This window comes from Leopardus geoffroyi, chromosome D2 (assembly GCF_018350155.1).
Source record: "Leopardus geoffroyi isolate Oge1 chromosome D2, O.geoffroyi_Oge1_pat1.0, whole genome shotgun sequence".
Taxonomy (NCBI): domain Eukaryota; kingdom Metazoa; phylum Chordata; class Mammalia; order Carnivora; family Felidae; genus Leopardus; species Leopardus geoffroyi.
Genome location: NC_059334.1, coordinates 24406962 through 24425310, shown reverse-complemented (window position 1 = coordinate 24425310; position 18349 = coordinate 24406962). Strand labels below are relative to the sequence as shown.

At 36.2% G+C, this 18349-nt stretch overlaps 1 protein-coding gene across 3 annotated transcripts in view; it reads left to right on the top strand.

Annotated features, from left to right (window-relative positions):
* The first annotated feature begins 668 nt into the window (after positions 1-668).
* Positions 669-18349, top strand: part of RTKN2 (rhotekin 2) — a 72633-nt gene continuing 54952 nt past the window's right edge. The window contains exons 1-2 of one of the 3 annotated variants that reach the window (XM_045437538.1): positions 669-942; positions 7827-8023. In XM_045437538.1, the coding sequence (XP_045293494.1) occupies positions 883-942; positions 7827-8023 (257 nt within the window). In that variant the 5' untranslated portion in view covers positions 669-882. The remainder of the gene's footprint in view (positions 943-7826; positions 8024-18349) is intronic. The other 2 variants (XM_045437539.1, XM_045437540.1) reach the window with 2 other exon arrangements.

Below are 18349 nucleotides of genomic sequence, written 5' to 3'. Positions count from 1 at the left end.
TTCCCATTATGATTAATAACAAAACTCTTCAAAAAAGTCTTTGTATGGGTCTTTAGGGACAGCAAAAAAATGGGGCTTTGGGAAAATAATACCTTATTCTGCCATCAGAATGGGAAAGAGTAATGGGAAAGAGTAATGAAGAAGTATTTTGCAAGAAAAGAATAGACTACTTTCAAGAAAGAAGTCTTTGCAAGAACAGACTACTTACATGTTTGCGGTGGGGGTATCTGGAATTACAAAGAAACACTGGGGACAAAAGAAAAGACCTTGTGAAACGTCTGACATAGTATCTCTCCAGCTTGATCAACAGGGCCGTGGGCTTCCAGTGACCCTGAGTGACAATGCTCTGCTGTGTGGGAGCGCTTGGGAGCAGTGTCCCTTGGTTCTCTGGGACTGAGGCCACGGGCTCCTGGTGACACCGCGTGTCCCTGAGTCGTCCGCAGGAACGCAGGGACGGCAGCCTTGAGTCAGCCAGCCGCGAAGGGCCTTGGCGGGGATGCAGGCAAAATGCACTGGGGCGTGCCTCGAAAACCACCTGCCTAAACCCTGTGCCCGGCCAGGTGCGCTCAGTGGCCAATGTACTCCCCACGGCCCTGCCCACTCTTGTCCCAGGCCCGCCCACTCCTCAGTCAGTGCCTTAAACCTGCCCGCCGCGCCCCACTCACTTCGCCGCACTGAGGGCTCGGGTCTCGGCGCGCTTCCGTGCGGGAGGCCCGGGCGCTGCCACTGCGCGTGCGCCCTCAGGCTGGAGGCCCCCTGCACCCCTCCCCCTGCGGCCGGACTTGGTACGGCCGGGCCGGCGGTTGGCGTCCTCTGCGGCTCAAGCTTGCGGCGGGCTTTTCAAATCTTAGGAGTGGCGGCGGGCCTGGCAGTGGTGCTGAGATGGAGGCACATACCGTGAGGGGTCCCGAGCTCCGCCTGGCGGGCCTTCCCGCCCAGCAGGTGAGTGAGGAAGGGCCGGACTTCCAAGTCTTCAAGCCCCGTTTTGCCTCGTCGTCGAGAAAGCCCTCACTCCGCGTCTCGTATTCAGCCGTGTCCAGAAACAAAGGGACGGACTAGGAGACCGCACTTTGCAGGCTCCAGTGGAGCTAGGAAATCTCCTCCTCCCGCTCCGGCCCCCGATTTCTTTTGGAGGAGACTAGACCCGAATGGGGAAGCGATGCCGGAGTTCCTCCGTGCGTTCCCGGGCGTACCTGCCGGCTGCTTCCTTCCACACCTCCCCGCACCCCCCCCCCCCGACACACACACACACACACACACACACACACACACACACACACACACACACACAAGGTTTGGATCCCAGTGTAGGTGATGCAGGGGAAATGGGGGTCCCGGGATTTCCAAGAAGCCCACCCGAGGCCAAGGGAGGACGGTTTTCTTATTACTCGATTTGACGGAAAGCGCAATTACTGGAGCGATGTCCACACACGACATAAACTCGATGGGGGCAGGGTGGAGAAGCAAACTGCAAACTTGGAACTTTAGGAAAATTTGGTTTGATAGTGGATTCTTTTCGAATCGGATAAGAGAGAAGTTTGATGTTTTGCTATTTCGCCATGTAAAGTATGTGTTTTTTTACTGAATAGAGACCAATCAATTATTAAAGTGTTATATTTTCCCCTGAACTCTAACTTTAGAGTCTTAAAACTGATGTCTTTATGCTTGATCTTCCCTTTAATCTCCACCTTCTTTTACCTAGTTCTGAAATAGATTAAACCATGTGAAAATGCCAGTTTTGTAGGTCAAAATTAGTAGACTATTAGCACTTTTATATGGTCCAACCTATTTTTTTTTATTAGAAACCTGGGTAAACCTAACCTTCTAACCTTTGCTTAGAAACCTGTTATTTTGTTTAGAAACCTCAGCAGATACAAAATTGTTAGAAATTCTTCAATAATACTGAGGGAAATAAAGCAAGACAGTAAGAACTATTATGCAAACCAAAGTCCAACTCCTTTATTAGTAATGCTGTTTTATGCCAGCATTTTCAAAAATTTCAGACATTTTGATGTAAAATGCTTTTCTGTCCTATCTGTTAAGTACTTTGTCTGTTCTGATAACAGAATCTTGATTTCTAGTCAATGGGCAATCTGTTGAGGTTCTCGTATTTATTACATAGGTGTTGGTGTAGCCATATATTTATTTAGCTGTGTGCAGCAGTAATATTTAGGAATTTTACAAAAGAGACAAGAAGATAAGGTCATGAAAGAACTTTAGCTACATGGAATGAAAGTAAATAAATATACATAAGAACTGGGTTATTTACATGTGAGACGGTACAGTAATATTTAATGATTTCATAGGCAGTAAGAAAACCAAGTAATTGAGTTGTGGAAATTGCTTGTGTTTGGATCTTGGATAAAAATTGCAAAATAGTAATAGGTTTCAATCTAACAGGAATATTGAGGCTAAGAGAATTTTATATTTGACTAACAGTGATTTCTTATTTGCTGTATTTCCTCTGATATTAGTGAAACTGCCACCTAATAGGGATAGGACCAAAGATTCTGAGGTGGTCATAACACTAGTGAAACATCTACTGAAACCTTGGAGTCAGCTGTGAGTACTCACAGCATAAAGCATCGGCTTTGGAGTCAGATTAAGGTCAAATCCAATTCTGCTTGTTGAACAATCTCAAATAAGTTAACCTGTCTTTTCTAAGTCCTTGGTTTCCACAGTTGTAAAATGGGTAAAATGCTTATCCTAGAAAGTTGCTGGGAGTTGAGAACCTTTTTAAAGTACTTAGCATAGTACCTGACACTCAGAATGTGCTTGAGGGAAAACTTTTTCTTACTATCTTTTGTCCCATTCATCTGTTGGGGCAACCACCTAACCTTTCTTACAAACTTTCAAGCTTTTGAAATCTTAATAAAAAAGAAATTCAAGAAGTAATGCCATTGATGCCGGCAGGCTGGTTCGCAGATCCAGAAGGGGTCCCACAGGACCTGTCCTTGGCTTCCTGCAGGATGGAAAGCACATGTGAGCCAGCAGGAGGTGAGTTTATTGAAGATACAGAGAAAGCAGTTACAGACAAAAGTTCAGGAGACTCCGAAAGGAGAGGAGCACGAGTCTTGTCTTCATTCGGGGTCTGGGGGTTTTTACTGAGGATGATGGTCTAGTGTACGTGTCCTCTCAGGCATCTAGGAACCTGTTAGAACAAAGATGAGAGCCCAGGTATTATTGCTTGGAGCCAGGGGGTCTTGGCATTGAGATATCTAGTGCCAGTGGTCTGGAATACACATATAATAGCTTCTTCCAGTCATTCTCATCTGGTTCATCCTTAGATGTTATCTATTCTAGACAAATCATTAACTCCTTGTCCCTTACAAGGAGGACATACACTATTTTCATTATAAGACATGTGTAAAGTGGAGTGTAGGGGTAGGTTGTAGCAAGGATAGAAGCAGGAAAAAGAGCGAAAAGCATATTTTAATGGAGTTCTTCAGTTTCCCTGTCTCACTATCTCATTGTAGTAAACATATACAGAAACATGGATTTAAGAATTCTTTCTGTAATACCATTCCACAGAATAACCACTATTAACAGTTTCCAGACTTTTTCTGTACATAAACAATTCCTTTTTTTTAAAGTTTTTTTTTTTTTTTAAGTTTATTTATTTACTTTTGAGGTGGGGGCAGAGAGAGAAAGAGGGAGCTATAGAATCCCAAGCAGACTCTGCATTGTCAGCATGGAGCCCAATGTGGGGCTTGAACTCGTAAACCGTGAGATCATGACCTGAGCCGAAACCAAGAGTCAGAAGCTTAACCGACTGAGCCACCCAGGCACCCCTGTACATAAACAATTCTTAAAATACACACAATTTCTTTTAGAAGGATGTATGCTATATATACTATTTTGCAGTCTTCTCTTTCACCATGGTCTCTTAACTAATACGGTTTAACTATATCCATTAGGTGGGTGATATTTTCTATCTGGATTACTACAGTTGTCTTGCAGCAGCCCAGCTTCATTTATTTTTAAGTCAGTGCTTAATTTCAAAATTAAGTCCATTTTCAGGGGAGCGTGGGTGGCTTAGTCAGTTGAGCATTTAACTCTTGACCTCAGGAATGTGAGTTCAAGCCCTGCATTGGGCTCCATGCCCAGTGCGGAGCCTACTTAAAAAAAATATTAAGGCCATTTTTTTTGCACTTCCTTTGTCCCATTATGCTCTTAAAACCTGGTATCTTTCTGTTTTCTACATAATCTAGATTTGTACTTCTAAGTCATTTCCCTGTTTCATTTTTAGCCTTGCCCTGTCCATTTTTATCAGCCTGACTAGGTATCTACATGATCAGGACCGTACCATAGGCTTCTGTTTGACTTGATTACAAGGTAGCTCATATTTAGAAAATTGAAGGAGAAATGGCAAGAGGAAGGTTTCCCCCCACCCCATTCTTCCCCACCCCATTTGCTCTTTCTGGAGACTTGCTTTCAGACACTTCTAAGAGGGATGAATACATGCTTTTGTCATGGGTCCTAGTCAGTGTTTACTCTGCCATTATGGTTGAGGTAGCAGCAGTCATGATTTTAGCTCCCTGCCATACCACTTTGGGGTTAGTAAGCACCATCACTGAATGCCCTATGCATGCCCTCATTACGTGATCATTGTTCTCACTGTGCATGGCACATCAGCTCTTAACCCCAGGAGCACTTTGCACCCCTTACTAACTAAAATTAAGTTCTTCCACTCTGAAAAGACTTTCTTGGCTGCAGTAGTTATCACTTGACCAGATGGGTTTCCCTGTATGTGAAGTATAGATGTGTACTAAAAGAAGTTGCATGGAGAACAAAAAACGGGTAACACCATACCTCTTTTTTTTTAAACCCCAGTACATTCAAAAGCATACATACGCTTAACAATTCACCCCACTCATGTCAGCCCTCCCAGATCCACATCTGCTCACTGTAGAATAGGGAAGGTAAGGTCATAGTTTACTATGTATGTTAATTTGGCTGAATTAAGGATCAGCAAACTATTTCTGTAAAAAGGCAGATAGTAAACATTTTCAGCTTTGTGGGCCACATGGTCTTTCTCGAAATTACTCAACTTTGCCATTGTAGTTTGAAAGTAGCCTTAGATAATACAAATGGGCGTGATTGTGCCCCTGTACAACTTTATTTACAAAAACAGGCATTGGCTAGGCTATAGTTTGCTGACCCCCACGCTATTAGAATTCTAATACTAATATCTGTTAGATATATCTTATTTCCTTAATGAATATTTAATCTTACAAATAAGGTGATTTAAAAAACAAGCCTTAACTTTGCATTTCATTTTTGCACTATTTCCCAAGCCTCTATAATTTTATAGTCTTTATCAAGTGATGAAGAGAAGACAGTCTTCATTTACAAGATGGAAACCCTAGAACCCAAACTGATTCTTTAATGTCTTTGTGGCCACCTACTGGTTTCTTAAGGTTGTTGCAACTTTCCAGGTCACTGTGGAATTTCAAGTACTACCGCATTATCTCTCTACCCTGGCTCTACATTGAGTCACCGGAGGAACTTAAAAACAAAACAAAACAAAACAAAACAAAACAAAACAAAAAAACCTCAGGCTCCACCTCCAGAGAGCCTAATTGTTTTGCGGTGGGTCGTAAGTTCAGGTGCTTTTATAAAAGGCTCTTCCTCTACCAGAGGTGATTCTCATGTGTAGCCAGCTTTAAGAACCACTGTGCTGGTTCAGCTGCCTGCCTCACTGTAACATTTAAAAAGCAAAATTGAATTTAATGGCACCAGATGGTATTTGTTTATATTTGGGTTGTGGGGTAAAACTATTCATCTTGCTTCAGGTTGCCTCCTATGTGTGTGTGCTCCCCAATACTAACCAGCTTGACAGAGCTTAATCTTATAGACATATGGGTCACATAGATAATTCTTAAAATTCGTTATTAATTACATTAAAGAAGAATTTACTTTGGGACTGACAAAGTCATACAAAGGTGAAATGGAGTTGTTGAGATTCAGCCATGTGTAAAGAAGGAAAAGTAGCAAATGACTACATTTATGTAGTGTACCAGTTTTGACTTCTACCACTAAAGAAGGTTTTTATGTGGTAATTACGTGATGTAATTACAGAAGGTAATTAAACAGATCTGTTTTCTGCATGTGAATAGTATATTTGATTGATTTGGATAGTCAAATCATCTACTATTGCTTCTCTTTAAAAAAATTTTTTTTTAAATGTTTATTTATTTTTGAGAGACAGAGAGACAGAGTGTGAGCAGGAGAGGGGCAGAGAGAGAGGGAGACACAGAATCTGAAGGAGACTCCAGGCTCTGACCTGTCAGCACAGAGCCCGACACCGGTCTCGAACCCATGAACTGTGAGATTATGACCCGAGCTGAAGTTGGGCTCTTAACCAACTGAGCCACCCAGGCACCCTTATAGCTTCTCTTTTAGCGTAATTTTCATTGACTTGCCCTCCTAACTTTTAGGTTTTCTTTTTGAAAAGATTGTCTTTTTAATACCTGGAACTTTTGTTATTAGGTTCCAGTTACATTTTTTATATAGATTTTGATTCAATTAAATGGTAAATTATAGCATTCATTTTTTTTTTTTTTTTTTTACCACAGAAGCCAGGATAATGGTCACTTTACTTTTAAAAATAGACGTACTAGAGCATTATTGTGTTTGTAGTTTAGTAAAGAGTATATCTAATGATTTATAATTGTTTAAAAAGCCACTGTGAATTAAATCAGAACAGTACGTTTCAGCTTCTAGAATTCTATTGTTACATGTGTAACTTGTATATAGAGCGGGCCACTACAAGATCATTGTATGGAATAAAAGACTTTCAGAACTAAAATGATTTAGTAGTTTCATGGTGACTTTTTAAAATAAACAAAAATCCAAAAATATATTCTACATCTCTGTTCCATCTGATAGCTAAAGCTTTGGACATTTTTTAACACAGTGCTTTCCCTCTGTAGCTTCTGAGATTTTATTGACTTTGTTTACCATAGCTGCTAAACCTCAGTCCCTTTTCCAGCATCTGCTCCTTTCCAACATCTGTTTTTCCTTGGTTAATTCAGTGTCATCAACCACATCTTGCTATCCCACAATACAACTTAAATAATATGTACATGTGCTATAATATTCACATTAGTTACTATACATATTATTGTATTCATTTCCTGGACTGTCCCTTAACAAATTACCAAAACTAGGTGGCTTAAAACAATGGAAATTTATTCTCTCATCGTTCTGGGGTCCAGAAGTACGAAATCAAGGTATCTGCAGGCCCATACTCCTGCTGAAGGCTGTAGGAAGAATCTTCCCTGCCTTTTCCAGCTTCTGGTGGTTGCTTGGTAGTCCTTGGCTTATAGACTCATTACTCTCATCTCTGTTTCAGTTTTTACATGGAGTTATCTCTGTATGTCTCTCTGTCTTCACATGGCTTTCCTATAAGGACACTCGTCATTGGGTTTAGGGCCCACACTATTCCAGTATGACCTCATCTTAACTGATTACATCTACAAAACCCTGTATCTGAATAAGGTCACATTCTGAGGTTCTGGGAGGACAGGAATATTTGGGGGACACTATTCAAACTTGCGAAGCTATGCAAATAATATGTAATGTTTCTCACCCTTGTTTCTGTTGTGTTTCTCCACTAGATTGTAGACTTCCTAATAAAGCAAGAAATTAAGGTTTTGCAAAGAGCATTTTTGAATAGCTATATTTTTTGTACTATCATACTTCAAAACTTTGTTACTTTCCCAATATGTTATAAAATCACTAGCACATTTTTACTAATAAAAAGAAATGTTATAATTTTGGATTTTTGCTATCTTTAAAAAATGCTTTTCTCTTTTTTTAAGGACTGCAGCATTCAAGAAAAAATAGATTTAGAAATTCGAATGCGAGAAGGAATATGGAAACTCCTTTCTCTGAGTACTCAGAAAGACCAGATCTTGCATGCAGTTAAGAATCTCATGGTATGCAATGCTCGAATAATGGCTTACACATTGGAGCTACAGAAATTAGAAGAACAGGTTGCAAATCAAACTGGAAGATGGTTAGTAGTATAGTTTTCCTATGGATTTTAATGTACTGAAGTATTTGAATTAAGAACACAATATAAGTTAACTTTAATGGCAAATATCAAATCACCAAAGCTTTTTAAAAAATAAATACACTGAAATAGACTCTGATACTATAAACATTTTGATAGTAGAGCTCATAGTAAAGTTACTATTAAAGTAGCAGTTTTCACCAGGCGATTTTGTTGTGTTCCAGATTGTAAAATGAAGTGGTTAAGATCAAGAACTGAGGGAATATTTTAAAGAGGACCAAGACTGATAATTAGTATATAGAAATGTGAATTTTTTAAAAAACGAGTTGCTTAAAAAATGCTAACAAAGAGGTACTAGCTGAGAGTGACGGAAACAGGTATAGAAATTGAAATGCACACCCCTTTCACACTGTGAACATAAATCCTAGAGAGGCAAGCAACTTAACTCAAGGACTTGTAACTGGCTAGTGACAGAAGTTAACAGGAGGTTGCTTAGGATTTGCCAAATAATGTTACTCTGTGCTGCCATTTTGGATTGGGTCTAGAATGTGTGTATGAAATTTACATCCTATCCTATTTACAATGCCCAGTCTTGTGCTCGCTTTGGCAGCACATATACAATGCCAGGTCTTACTTGAACCCAAGAATTAGCTCAACTTAGTGGCTAGATGGGGATTTCTTTTCTAATATAAGTGGTCTTACATCACCCATCATTGATTGGTCTTAAAACTGTACTGCTAGTGAAGAGTTTCTTTTGATACGTTAGTGGCTATGTGCTGTTCATAGCACATCTGCATTAAATTCTTGAAAAGTGAGATTTTTGTAAAAATAAAATGTTGATGAGATTGTGATATAATAAAGACTTGTGTACAAAGTAACTAATATTTATTAGCTGTATTGCCTTTGGATAGCTATTTCATCTCTTTGTGTCTCAGTTCCTTAATTACTGTTGGTAAGATAATATTTACATTTTGAAAATTAAGATTATATATATTAAAAACCTAATTTAATACTTTTTACATATTTATTATTCAACACATAACAAATAATTTTCATTATTATTTATCCCTGATGTTATAAAATGAAATTATTCTTACGTCATAATTCAGGAAAATATTATTCACATGGGCATACACTGGTTTAAGTCAGTGCTTCTCAAACCGGGTCTTATAAATCACTAAGAGTACATAAGTATGTGTCAGGAGATATAAAAAGCCATAGAATAAATATGACACACCTTCTTTATTAACCATGAATTTTTAAGAAAAAATGAGAAATTTATAATTGTGGCATAATTTGGGCTGTTCTACTCATGGAGAGAGATATATGTTCTCTTATCCTTTTTAAGGATATTCGGTCAGGAGGGGGCTGTTTCAGTGGAAGAGTTTGAGAAACACCGGTTGAAGTACAGTGTGGGACTAAACACTTGCTATTATATCATCTCTCACAGTTACATGAAATGCTCCTCTGGAAATCATATCTGTCCTCCACATTTATGTTCTTTAAATACTTATAGTGAACTGTGAATTGACTATTTTCTTAATTTGGCAGTGTAACTTTTCTAAAGTTACTGATTTGTAAAAATGCTTAAATAAACTTAATCCTTATGGGATTTATATAAAAAAGATAGGAAAAAATATCTGAAACTCTCAACTGGAAATGTGCATGTTTTTCAGTTTCTTTAGAGATTATCTTCATTAGATGAAAATAGCTTTGCTGCTATACATACATTTATATTCATTATTCCTATAAAAAATTGTCTCCCTTAATTATAAAATTATTTCTTTAAAGAAACCTGAATATTCTCTATGAATTCTTTTGTTTATAATTCCATATTGTTATGTGCAGATAGAACCTGATGTTACTGATCATATAAATATAACTGGAAATTATAATACTTACCTTCTTATTACTTAAAAATGACCTAAATATTTTTTTATTTCTATTTTTTAAATTTTATTTTATTTTATTTTTTTAATTTTTTTTTTCAACATTTATTTATTTTTGGGACAGAGAGAGACAGAGCATGAACGGAGGAGGGGCAGAGAGAGAGGGAGACACAGAATCGGAAACAGGCTCCAGGCTCTGAGCCATCAGCCCAGAGCCTGACGCGGGGCTCGAACTCACGGACCGCGAGATCGTGACCTGGCTGAAGTAGGACGCTTAACCGACTGCGCCACCCAGGCGCCCCTCTATTTTTTAAATTTTAAAAAATATTTATTTATTTTTGAGAGAGACAGCATGAGCAGGAGAGGGGCAGTGAGAGAGGGAGACATAATCTGAAGCAGGCTCCAGGTACTGAGCTGTCAGCACAGAGCCCTACACGGGGCTTGAACTCACCAACTATGGGATCATGACCTGAGCCAAAGTCAGAAGCTTAAACAACTGAGCCACCCAGGGGCCCCCAAATGATCTAAATAGTAAGGCAAGTCTTATGATAAGTTTTTTCAGTATCTTGAAGAAAGTATGTCAATTATGCCATTTGATGAATCAATCAAATATTTACCAAATATCTACTATTTGTAGAACAATTATTAAGTACCGTGCTAGTGTGTACAAATTCAAAGAACAGAGTATGTCAAAATATGAGAATATTTGTATATTCAGAAGCCAAACATTTTACCTTTAGAGATACAGTAGTCTGTTCCTTAGCTTGGTTTTGATAGTCTTTGAGGTAGAAAAATGGTTTGCTTTTACATTGCTGTCAGAGTTAAAATAGCATTTTAATGAGTCTACTGCTTACCATTTGTCTACCTTCTCTAAAATTTTACTATAAAATATAAACAAATTAATATAATTTTTAGCTTTGTTAAAGAAGAATCAAATCAGGATGAAATGATAGAATTGAAGAAGATCTAGTGGAAGAATTGGGTCTTCATGATCTTCGAGATCATGAAGGATGATCTAGTTTGGTTGGGTGAGTAGGAAGAAAGTAGCATTTCAAGAAAGAAAAATAGCAAAATAAAAGCTCAGGGTGAAAGATGACCATGAATTATTTTTTTTAATGTTTATTTATATTTGAGAGGGAGAGACAGAGTGTGAGCAGGGGAGGAACAGAGAGAGAGAGAGGGAGACACAGAGTCCGAAGCAGGCTCCAGGCTCCGAGCTGTCAGCACAGAGCCAGATGTGGGCAGGAACTCACAAGGGTGAGATCATGACCTGAGCTGAAGTCCGACGCTTACCCGACTGAGCCACCCAGGCACCCCTGACCATTTATTATTTAAGAGCAGTGAAGAGATGTGTTTGGTTGAGGCTGAAGATGAAGTCAAAGTTGAAAAGCAAAGGGATAGCAAGATTCAAGAAAGTTTAGAAGGCTAGCTAGCACGTTAACAGTTGTTAACTGACAGACTTCTAGGTGCCAGGTATGCTAAGGGTGCATAAATATCTCACATTATAAACTGAAAGAGGTATAAACCTTGGTTTTAATGTCCTAACATTCTTTTTGTCAATTTCTTTGTATATTCTTAGGGTCTGACTTTTGTTGTCCTCTATGCTTGCTATGTTACAGATTTTCATTTCTTATTCCCTACTTTGTTCAGTTTTTTAATCAACTTTTTATTATGAAATTTCATATGTAAAAAAAAATAAGAATAGTATGATAAAAATTGTAAGAATAGTGTATTCTCTACCTTGGCAGACCATTAATAGTTTACCATATAGTTCATCTACTCACCCTCTGTCTTTGTGCTACATGCACACACATACCTTTTTCCTTTTTTGTGTTGGTCCATTTGAAAATAAGTTGCAAACAACATGGCATATACATCTCAGTGGTTCTAAAAGGAGGAACATTCTACTACATAACCAAAATATGATTATCATGTAAATTATTAACAATAATTCCATAGTAATAATCTAACATTCAGTCTGAATTCACTTTCAACTAGTTGTTAAAAGAAAATCCTTTCTGGTTGTTTTTCTAAAACCAGAATTCAGTCAAGGTTCATATAATACATTTGGTTATGTCTCTTTAATTTCTTTTAATCATTTTACTTTTTTCTAAAGACTCCTTGCCATTAATGCCTTGAAGAGTCTGCACTTCTAACAAATATCCTTTATGAATGTCCTGCATTTTGTATTTATTTAATTGTTTCTTATGGTATCGTTGACCTTTTATCCTATTTCCTGTTTTAGCTGTACCTGGAATTTGCATCTAATGGCTTATTAATAAGACTCAGGTTAAACATTTTTGGGGCAAGAATTGTTTTAGGGCAGATTGAGCAAGATACATGCTGCCAGTGTAATGTGAAGAGATAATTGGTTTTACCACCCTGTGTGATGCAGTTTGATCCCTTGGTTTGGATGGAAGTTGCCTGATTTCTCCTTTGTGGTATAATGGTTTTTCCTTTGCAATTCACAAGTAATCTGTGGGACATTATATTCTGTTATCTGTTACATTCTGTTATCTAACTAGCTTTCACTTAGCGGTTTTATCCATTTATGATCCTTGCCTACATTATTACAATGAGGTTTGCAGATAGTAATTATCTAACCCTATTATTTTTTTCTATACTTTTTAGCTAATCTTCTGTAAGAAAGGGCATTTCTCTCCTTTCTCTCCCACTGCTTCATGGATTGTTATTTATTCAGTGTATTATATCATTTTTAGTCATTAATCTTTTTGATAGATAAATTGTCCCAAATTTGTTTGATGGAAGTTCCTTCAAAATGGCTTCTTTATTCTTTTGACTTGCCTCTATTAGTCTTTAAGAACTTCCTTACTTTCTAGCACAAAAAGATGACCTAGGCTTGTCTTGCATTTTCTGTGCCATATACCTGGAATCAGCCATTTGTCTAATGAGTTCTGGTTCCCTTTAATGGTAAATGATATTTTGAAATCAAGATCTGGGCACTGGGTGTGCTCATTGCTACCGGGGATCACTGCTTTTAGACCTTTTTAGTAGACATAGCTATGGGAGAGACTTTTTAAAAAATTAGGAGTTTGGGGGGTGCCTGGATAGCTCAGTCAGTTAAACATCTGTCTTGATCTTGGCTCAGGTCATGATCTCATGGTTTGTGGGTTCAAGCCCCCCTGTTGGGTTCTGCACTGTGTCACAATGGAGCCTGCTTGGATTTTCTCTCCCTCTCTCTGCCCCTCACCTCACGCATGTGTGCTCTCTCTCAAAATAAATAAACTTAAAAAATTTTTTTAAATTATGAGTGTATATTGATATTTTTAGGTTTTTGTTTTCTTCAATTATTTTATATTTGCGTCTCTTTGTTATTCTGAAAATCTTAATTCATAATAACAGTAATCCTATTTCCTTATTTAATAATGTGATTATGTAAAGTAGTTTCATAATTTTAGTATCAATATGATTACTGACCTAGGCCAGTTCAAGATTTCTTTGCAGTTTTTTTCCAGCATACAGAAATTAGAAAAAATTTCCAGTATACAAAAAGATTGAAAGACTTGTACAATGAAGACTCATATACCCACCACCTAGATTCTACAATTAATATTTTAATTATATTTTCTTTATTCTAAATTCATCTGTTTATCAATTCATCTTATTTTTTGTGATGCAATTCGAAGAAAGGTCTTTTTGTACATGTGTCTGTGTATGCACAAACATGTATACATTCCTGTGGATAGATAGGAGACCATGATTAAAAGTTCCTTAAAGTGATCTTTTTCTTTCAGTTTCATGAACAGGGTCATCTAGTGTTTCAATTTGAGTTTCCCTTTTTACCCTTGGACTAAATTGAACTTCTTGGATATGTCATGTTTCTTTTTCCCCAACTCCCAATTAGTATTACCTACCTCTGCCCCTACTCTAAGGGGCAACCATTGTTAACTGATTTTTTTTTCCACCATAGGTTTTGCCTATTCTAGAACTTAATGTAAATGCAATTGTCCAGTATGTACTCTCTTTTTTCCTTTGTCATACATAATACTTTTGAGATTCATTATGTAACTAGCATGTATCAGTGATTTTCTCCTCTTTATTGGTAAGTAGTATTCCATTGTATGAGTATACTTCCTTCTAGTGTTGACTCTTCTCTGACTTCTTCTTACTTTTGGTTGCTTGCCAGTCCCTTCAGGTAGTTTTTTAACTAGTTTTTCCAGACTTTATATTGTTTTCTGTGGAAAACATAAGAGGGGGAGGTAGAGTTTTTCTAATATGAGCTACTCTGACATACCAAAAGAGGAATGCATTTTTTATCTTGATCAGATTTTTATTTTTTCTATCTTAAGAAATATAATTTCTTTCTGACTTAATATAGTTAATTTTCATAACTTTCACAGCCTTTTAAAGTTCTCACATTTCTTTTTATCAGGGTACAAACTTTCATATATGTTCAAAAGATATATGTTACTGTTTTTAAAATCTTCTACAGCCTGGCTTATTTTTGGGCCACTTGAACTGTCTTGGACTGAAAGATAGGTTGAGATTTTTGTTACTAAAGTTTTTCTGTCTTACCCCTTGTATATCTCCTACTTTCCATTTTATGAAATGTTTGGTATCTTAGTGCTTGTTACACACATGTTGTCAATTGCGGCCTTTAGCATTGTTATCAAGTGTTCTTTTGTTACTGTTGTCACATAGTGCTTGTCACATAGACTCCAATTCAGGGGTTGCCTGATAACAAGATCATAATCCCAGGCATTTTTAGTGTTTGCATTTGTTTGGTTTACCTCTGCCCATCTCTTTATTTTAGCCTTTATGAATCACTTTGTTGAAGGTGTATTTCTTGTATTCATCCAGAGTTGGGTTTTATATTGTGAACCTATCTGAAAATCCTTTAACTAGGGGATTTAATATGCCTATTTACATTTATATTACTGATATATTTAGCTTTGACTTTGTTATATTCTTTTATGCTATGTTAACTTCTGTATGTTATAATTGCGGTTTGTCTTACAGTATGTCGCCTATCTTCTCTGCTTTTTAAAATTTTATTTAATTTAAAAAGAGTTATTGGTTATAGTAGTTACTAGAACTTTATATTAAAAAACTATATACTGGTAATTTTATAATCACTTTAATTCTTTTTTATTCCTCCCCTTAGGCTTCTACTATTTTGTTTTTCTACTTTGAATGATATCATTTTATTTCCACTTTTCATCTACGTGGAGATCAATGAACTCATTTTATTTTTCCATTTTTTCCTTCTGTACCTTTCTATTTTATTTTAGTTTAGTATTATCTTTTTCTAGGTTGTGGTCAGTTCTCCTGTGATGGAGTAGATAATACATACTAATCTTGTACTTGTGTCTCCACTTTTGTTTTAGTCTTTGATCCACTTTTAAACATGTATAATGTTCACTACCTGACCTTTTGTTGTACTTTCCAAAATCATATCTTGTTTGAGGGAAGTTTATGATCTAGTAGATTTCTCAATGTGAGTATAGCTTTCTTCATATTCTTTTATCTTTAAAGTGCTTTTCTTTAGTGTTGGTCTTTAAAAGGATAGCTTGGGTGTATACAAAAATCCTTGGCCAATGCTTTCTTTCCTGGAGTTTCTTGAAAACCTCACATCCCTGTTTCCTTATAAAAAAATCTAATGTCTAATTTTCCTTGCTTTGTAAATGACTTGGTCTTTTTGTCTAGAGGCTGAAAATAGTTTTTGCTATCCAAAGTCTGATAATTTTAGTGGAGTATGTTTAAAGGCTGACCATTTTGGCTCACTTAGAACCCTTTCAGTATGTAGATTCAGTTCTTTTATTTTCAGACAGTTTTCTTGGAGTTAAAGCCTCTAGAATAAAGCACTAAGTGTCTCCTTACTTTGTTTTTCAAATCTAAGGACTTCAATTACACATAAGTTGGATCTTCTTTGCCTGTCTTCTATGTCGATCACTTTCCTTTGATATTTTTAAAATCTTTATCTAATTTTGCTCTTTTTGCTCTTTTCATTTTCATCCATTATGTCCCTTAATATACTTTCAGTTTTATGTCTTCATTCTTGGGCACTGTATTTTACCCTTCATTTCAGAAATGATTTTATTTTTCTTTTTCCAGTTTGTTTCCTGTTCCTACCTCTCATTTTTTAATTTTCTTTCTTTTTCTTTTTTTGCATATTTACCTATTGTTTGTCCTTTACTAGTCTGAGGCTTTAGATTTCAGATTCCCCACTTCTTTCACATTTGCAATAGCTTATTTAACTGCACTCAGTTCATTTTGGAGTATTATATTTTTGTTATTTTATATTTTTTGGAGAGTGGTTTGTGGAATGTTGAAGCATTTTGACGACTCCTACTTTTGTTTTATTGTAGCTTTCTATGGATGTTTGGGTCCTTTTCTTTGTCCCTAGTTAAATATGTAGCATGTAGAGTTTTCTTGGGCCAAGTGATGATAGGTGCACAGAAGGGCTTACTTGTTTTTTTGACCAAGAGTGTTTTCTATTATTTGAACTGTGAAGACAAATTTCTTTAATAAATGATGACTTAGGGATGTTGGTTAGTTGGTTTCCTGATTTTTTGGTATGATTTTGTTTCTTGGGGTTTTTAACTTCAGTTGCTTTCTTCTTCTTCTTCTTCTTCTTCTTCTTCTTCTTCTTCTTCTTCCTGTTTTTTTTGTGTTTTTTTTTTTTTTTTTTTTTTTGGCATGTCCAGACTTTCAAAGGATACCTCCCTCGTTGTGTGTCTCTCTTCTCCACAAGACTAACAACTTCGGAACCAGAATTCTTTTGGAGTCCTTCCCTTTCAACTCCCCAGGAACCAGTGCTATGGTATCCACCAGGTCTTTTATCAGTTTTCTTTTCTTCTAGGGGACATCAAAAGTTGATATTGTGTTTTGCAATGGGTATCTGCTCCAGGAGCTGGCTTTCATGATTTCAGTTGTTAATTTCTCCTATTTACATGTAAATGTAAATTTTTTATAGTCTCTTTTCTAGTTACACTGTAAGTATGGGCTATAGGTGATTTTATTTGCTTTCCTTGTTGATCTGAAAACTTTTATAAGATACCTGAAGAAATTCAAATTTAACTACCATTATCTTACAGGAACTGGAACTGGGACTCTGATCACTTTAACAAATGCTTTAGTGCCTCTTCCATGTAAGCTCCATGTTAAATACTGAGGCCAAAAATATAAATACACTGAATTACTGAAGTAATCCTCAGTAATCTTTGTATTTGTGTAACATTTCTAAGAATGATATAGATTCATTGAAAATATTATTTCATTCAGTACCTATGAGGTAGATGGATACTTCTGTTTTACAGATGATGATACTGAGGCCAAGAGGTTAATGGCAATTCTTTCACATAACTAGTTATTTATTGATGGTAAGATTCAAACCTAAGACTTCAGTCTGAATCTACTAACTGTTCCCTGCTCCATCAAAATGGCCATATATATTTCACTTCATTTAGTATTCACTAAACATTTATTGAGTGTCTTGAAGGTACTGGTGATTCAGCAGTGAACAAAATAGGCCAAAAAAATCCATATGCTTACAGAGCTTACATTTTAGCAATAATATTCCCTCCTACCCAAACCTGACAATATATCTCTTAAATTCTGAAATACTTTATTTGGTTTTGTAAAAACAATATTAGTCAAAGCAATTTGTAGCACCTAATTATGTATATCATTCAACATAATTGTGATTTTAATAATGCCACAATAACCAGTTTCTTATACTCCAGTTGCCTAATTTATTACTTATATACTATAAAAAAAAGAAAAAGTATAGGTGGCAAATGAAAATTGTGTATTCCTGGTATTTCTATAATAAAACATGGTATATTAAAGACATTGCTGATTTTATTTTTTAAACTTTTATATTGTCTGTTGAAAGAGTCTGTTATATCAAGGTTTGAAATAGAAACCTCATCTTTCCAATTTTAAGATACTTATGAAGTTATTAATTTTATACCACATAATTTTAGGATGGTTTAAAATTCCATAATAAAGCACTTCTGAATATTTTAGTTTTCACTTATTTGCATAAGAGGTGAAGGATTTTATAACCTGCTTCCAAATAATGGAATCCCAGTTAGAATTCTTTTAGTGCTTCATTAAGAAAATATAAAATACTTTCATCAATTTCTCATTTTACCTTGTTAACTTTGGCAAATAAGTGCTATTTTAAATTCCCATATTGAATAATATAAAATAGGATAATCTGTATTTACTCAATACAGATTTTTGAGCAACAAAGTGGTTGATTGGCACCCTCTGTTGGTCATTTTATTTACCTACAGGCAGAAATTAAGTAATAAAGCAAAGTTAAAAGTTTGTCTTTCATATTTTTATCTCTTTTAAATTAGCTTTTACAAGTCTTACCAAAATAATGCTCTAAACTAGGTCTATAAGAATAAGGTGTGCTATTATTTAGCTGTGCTTCTGTTTAGATAATTTTGTGGTTATTTGCTTTTTC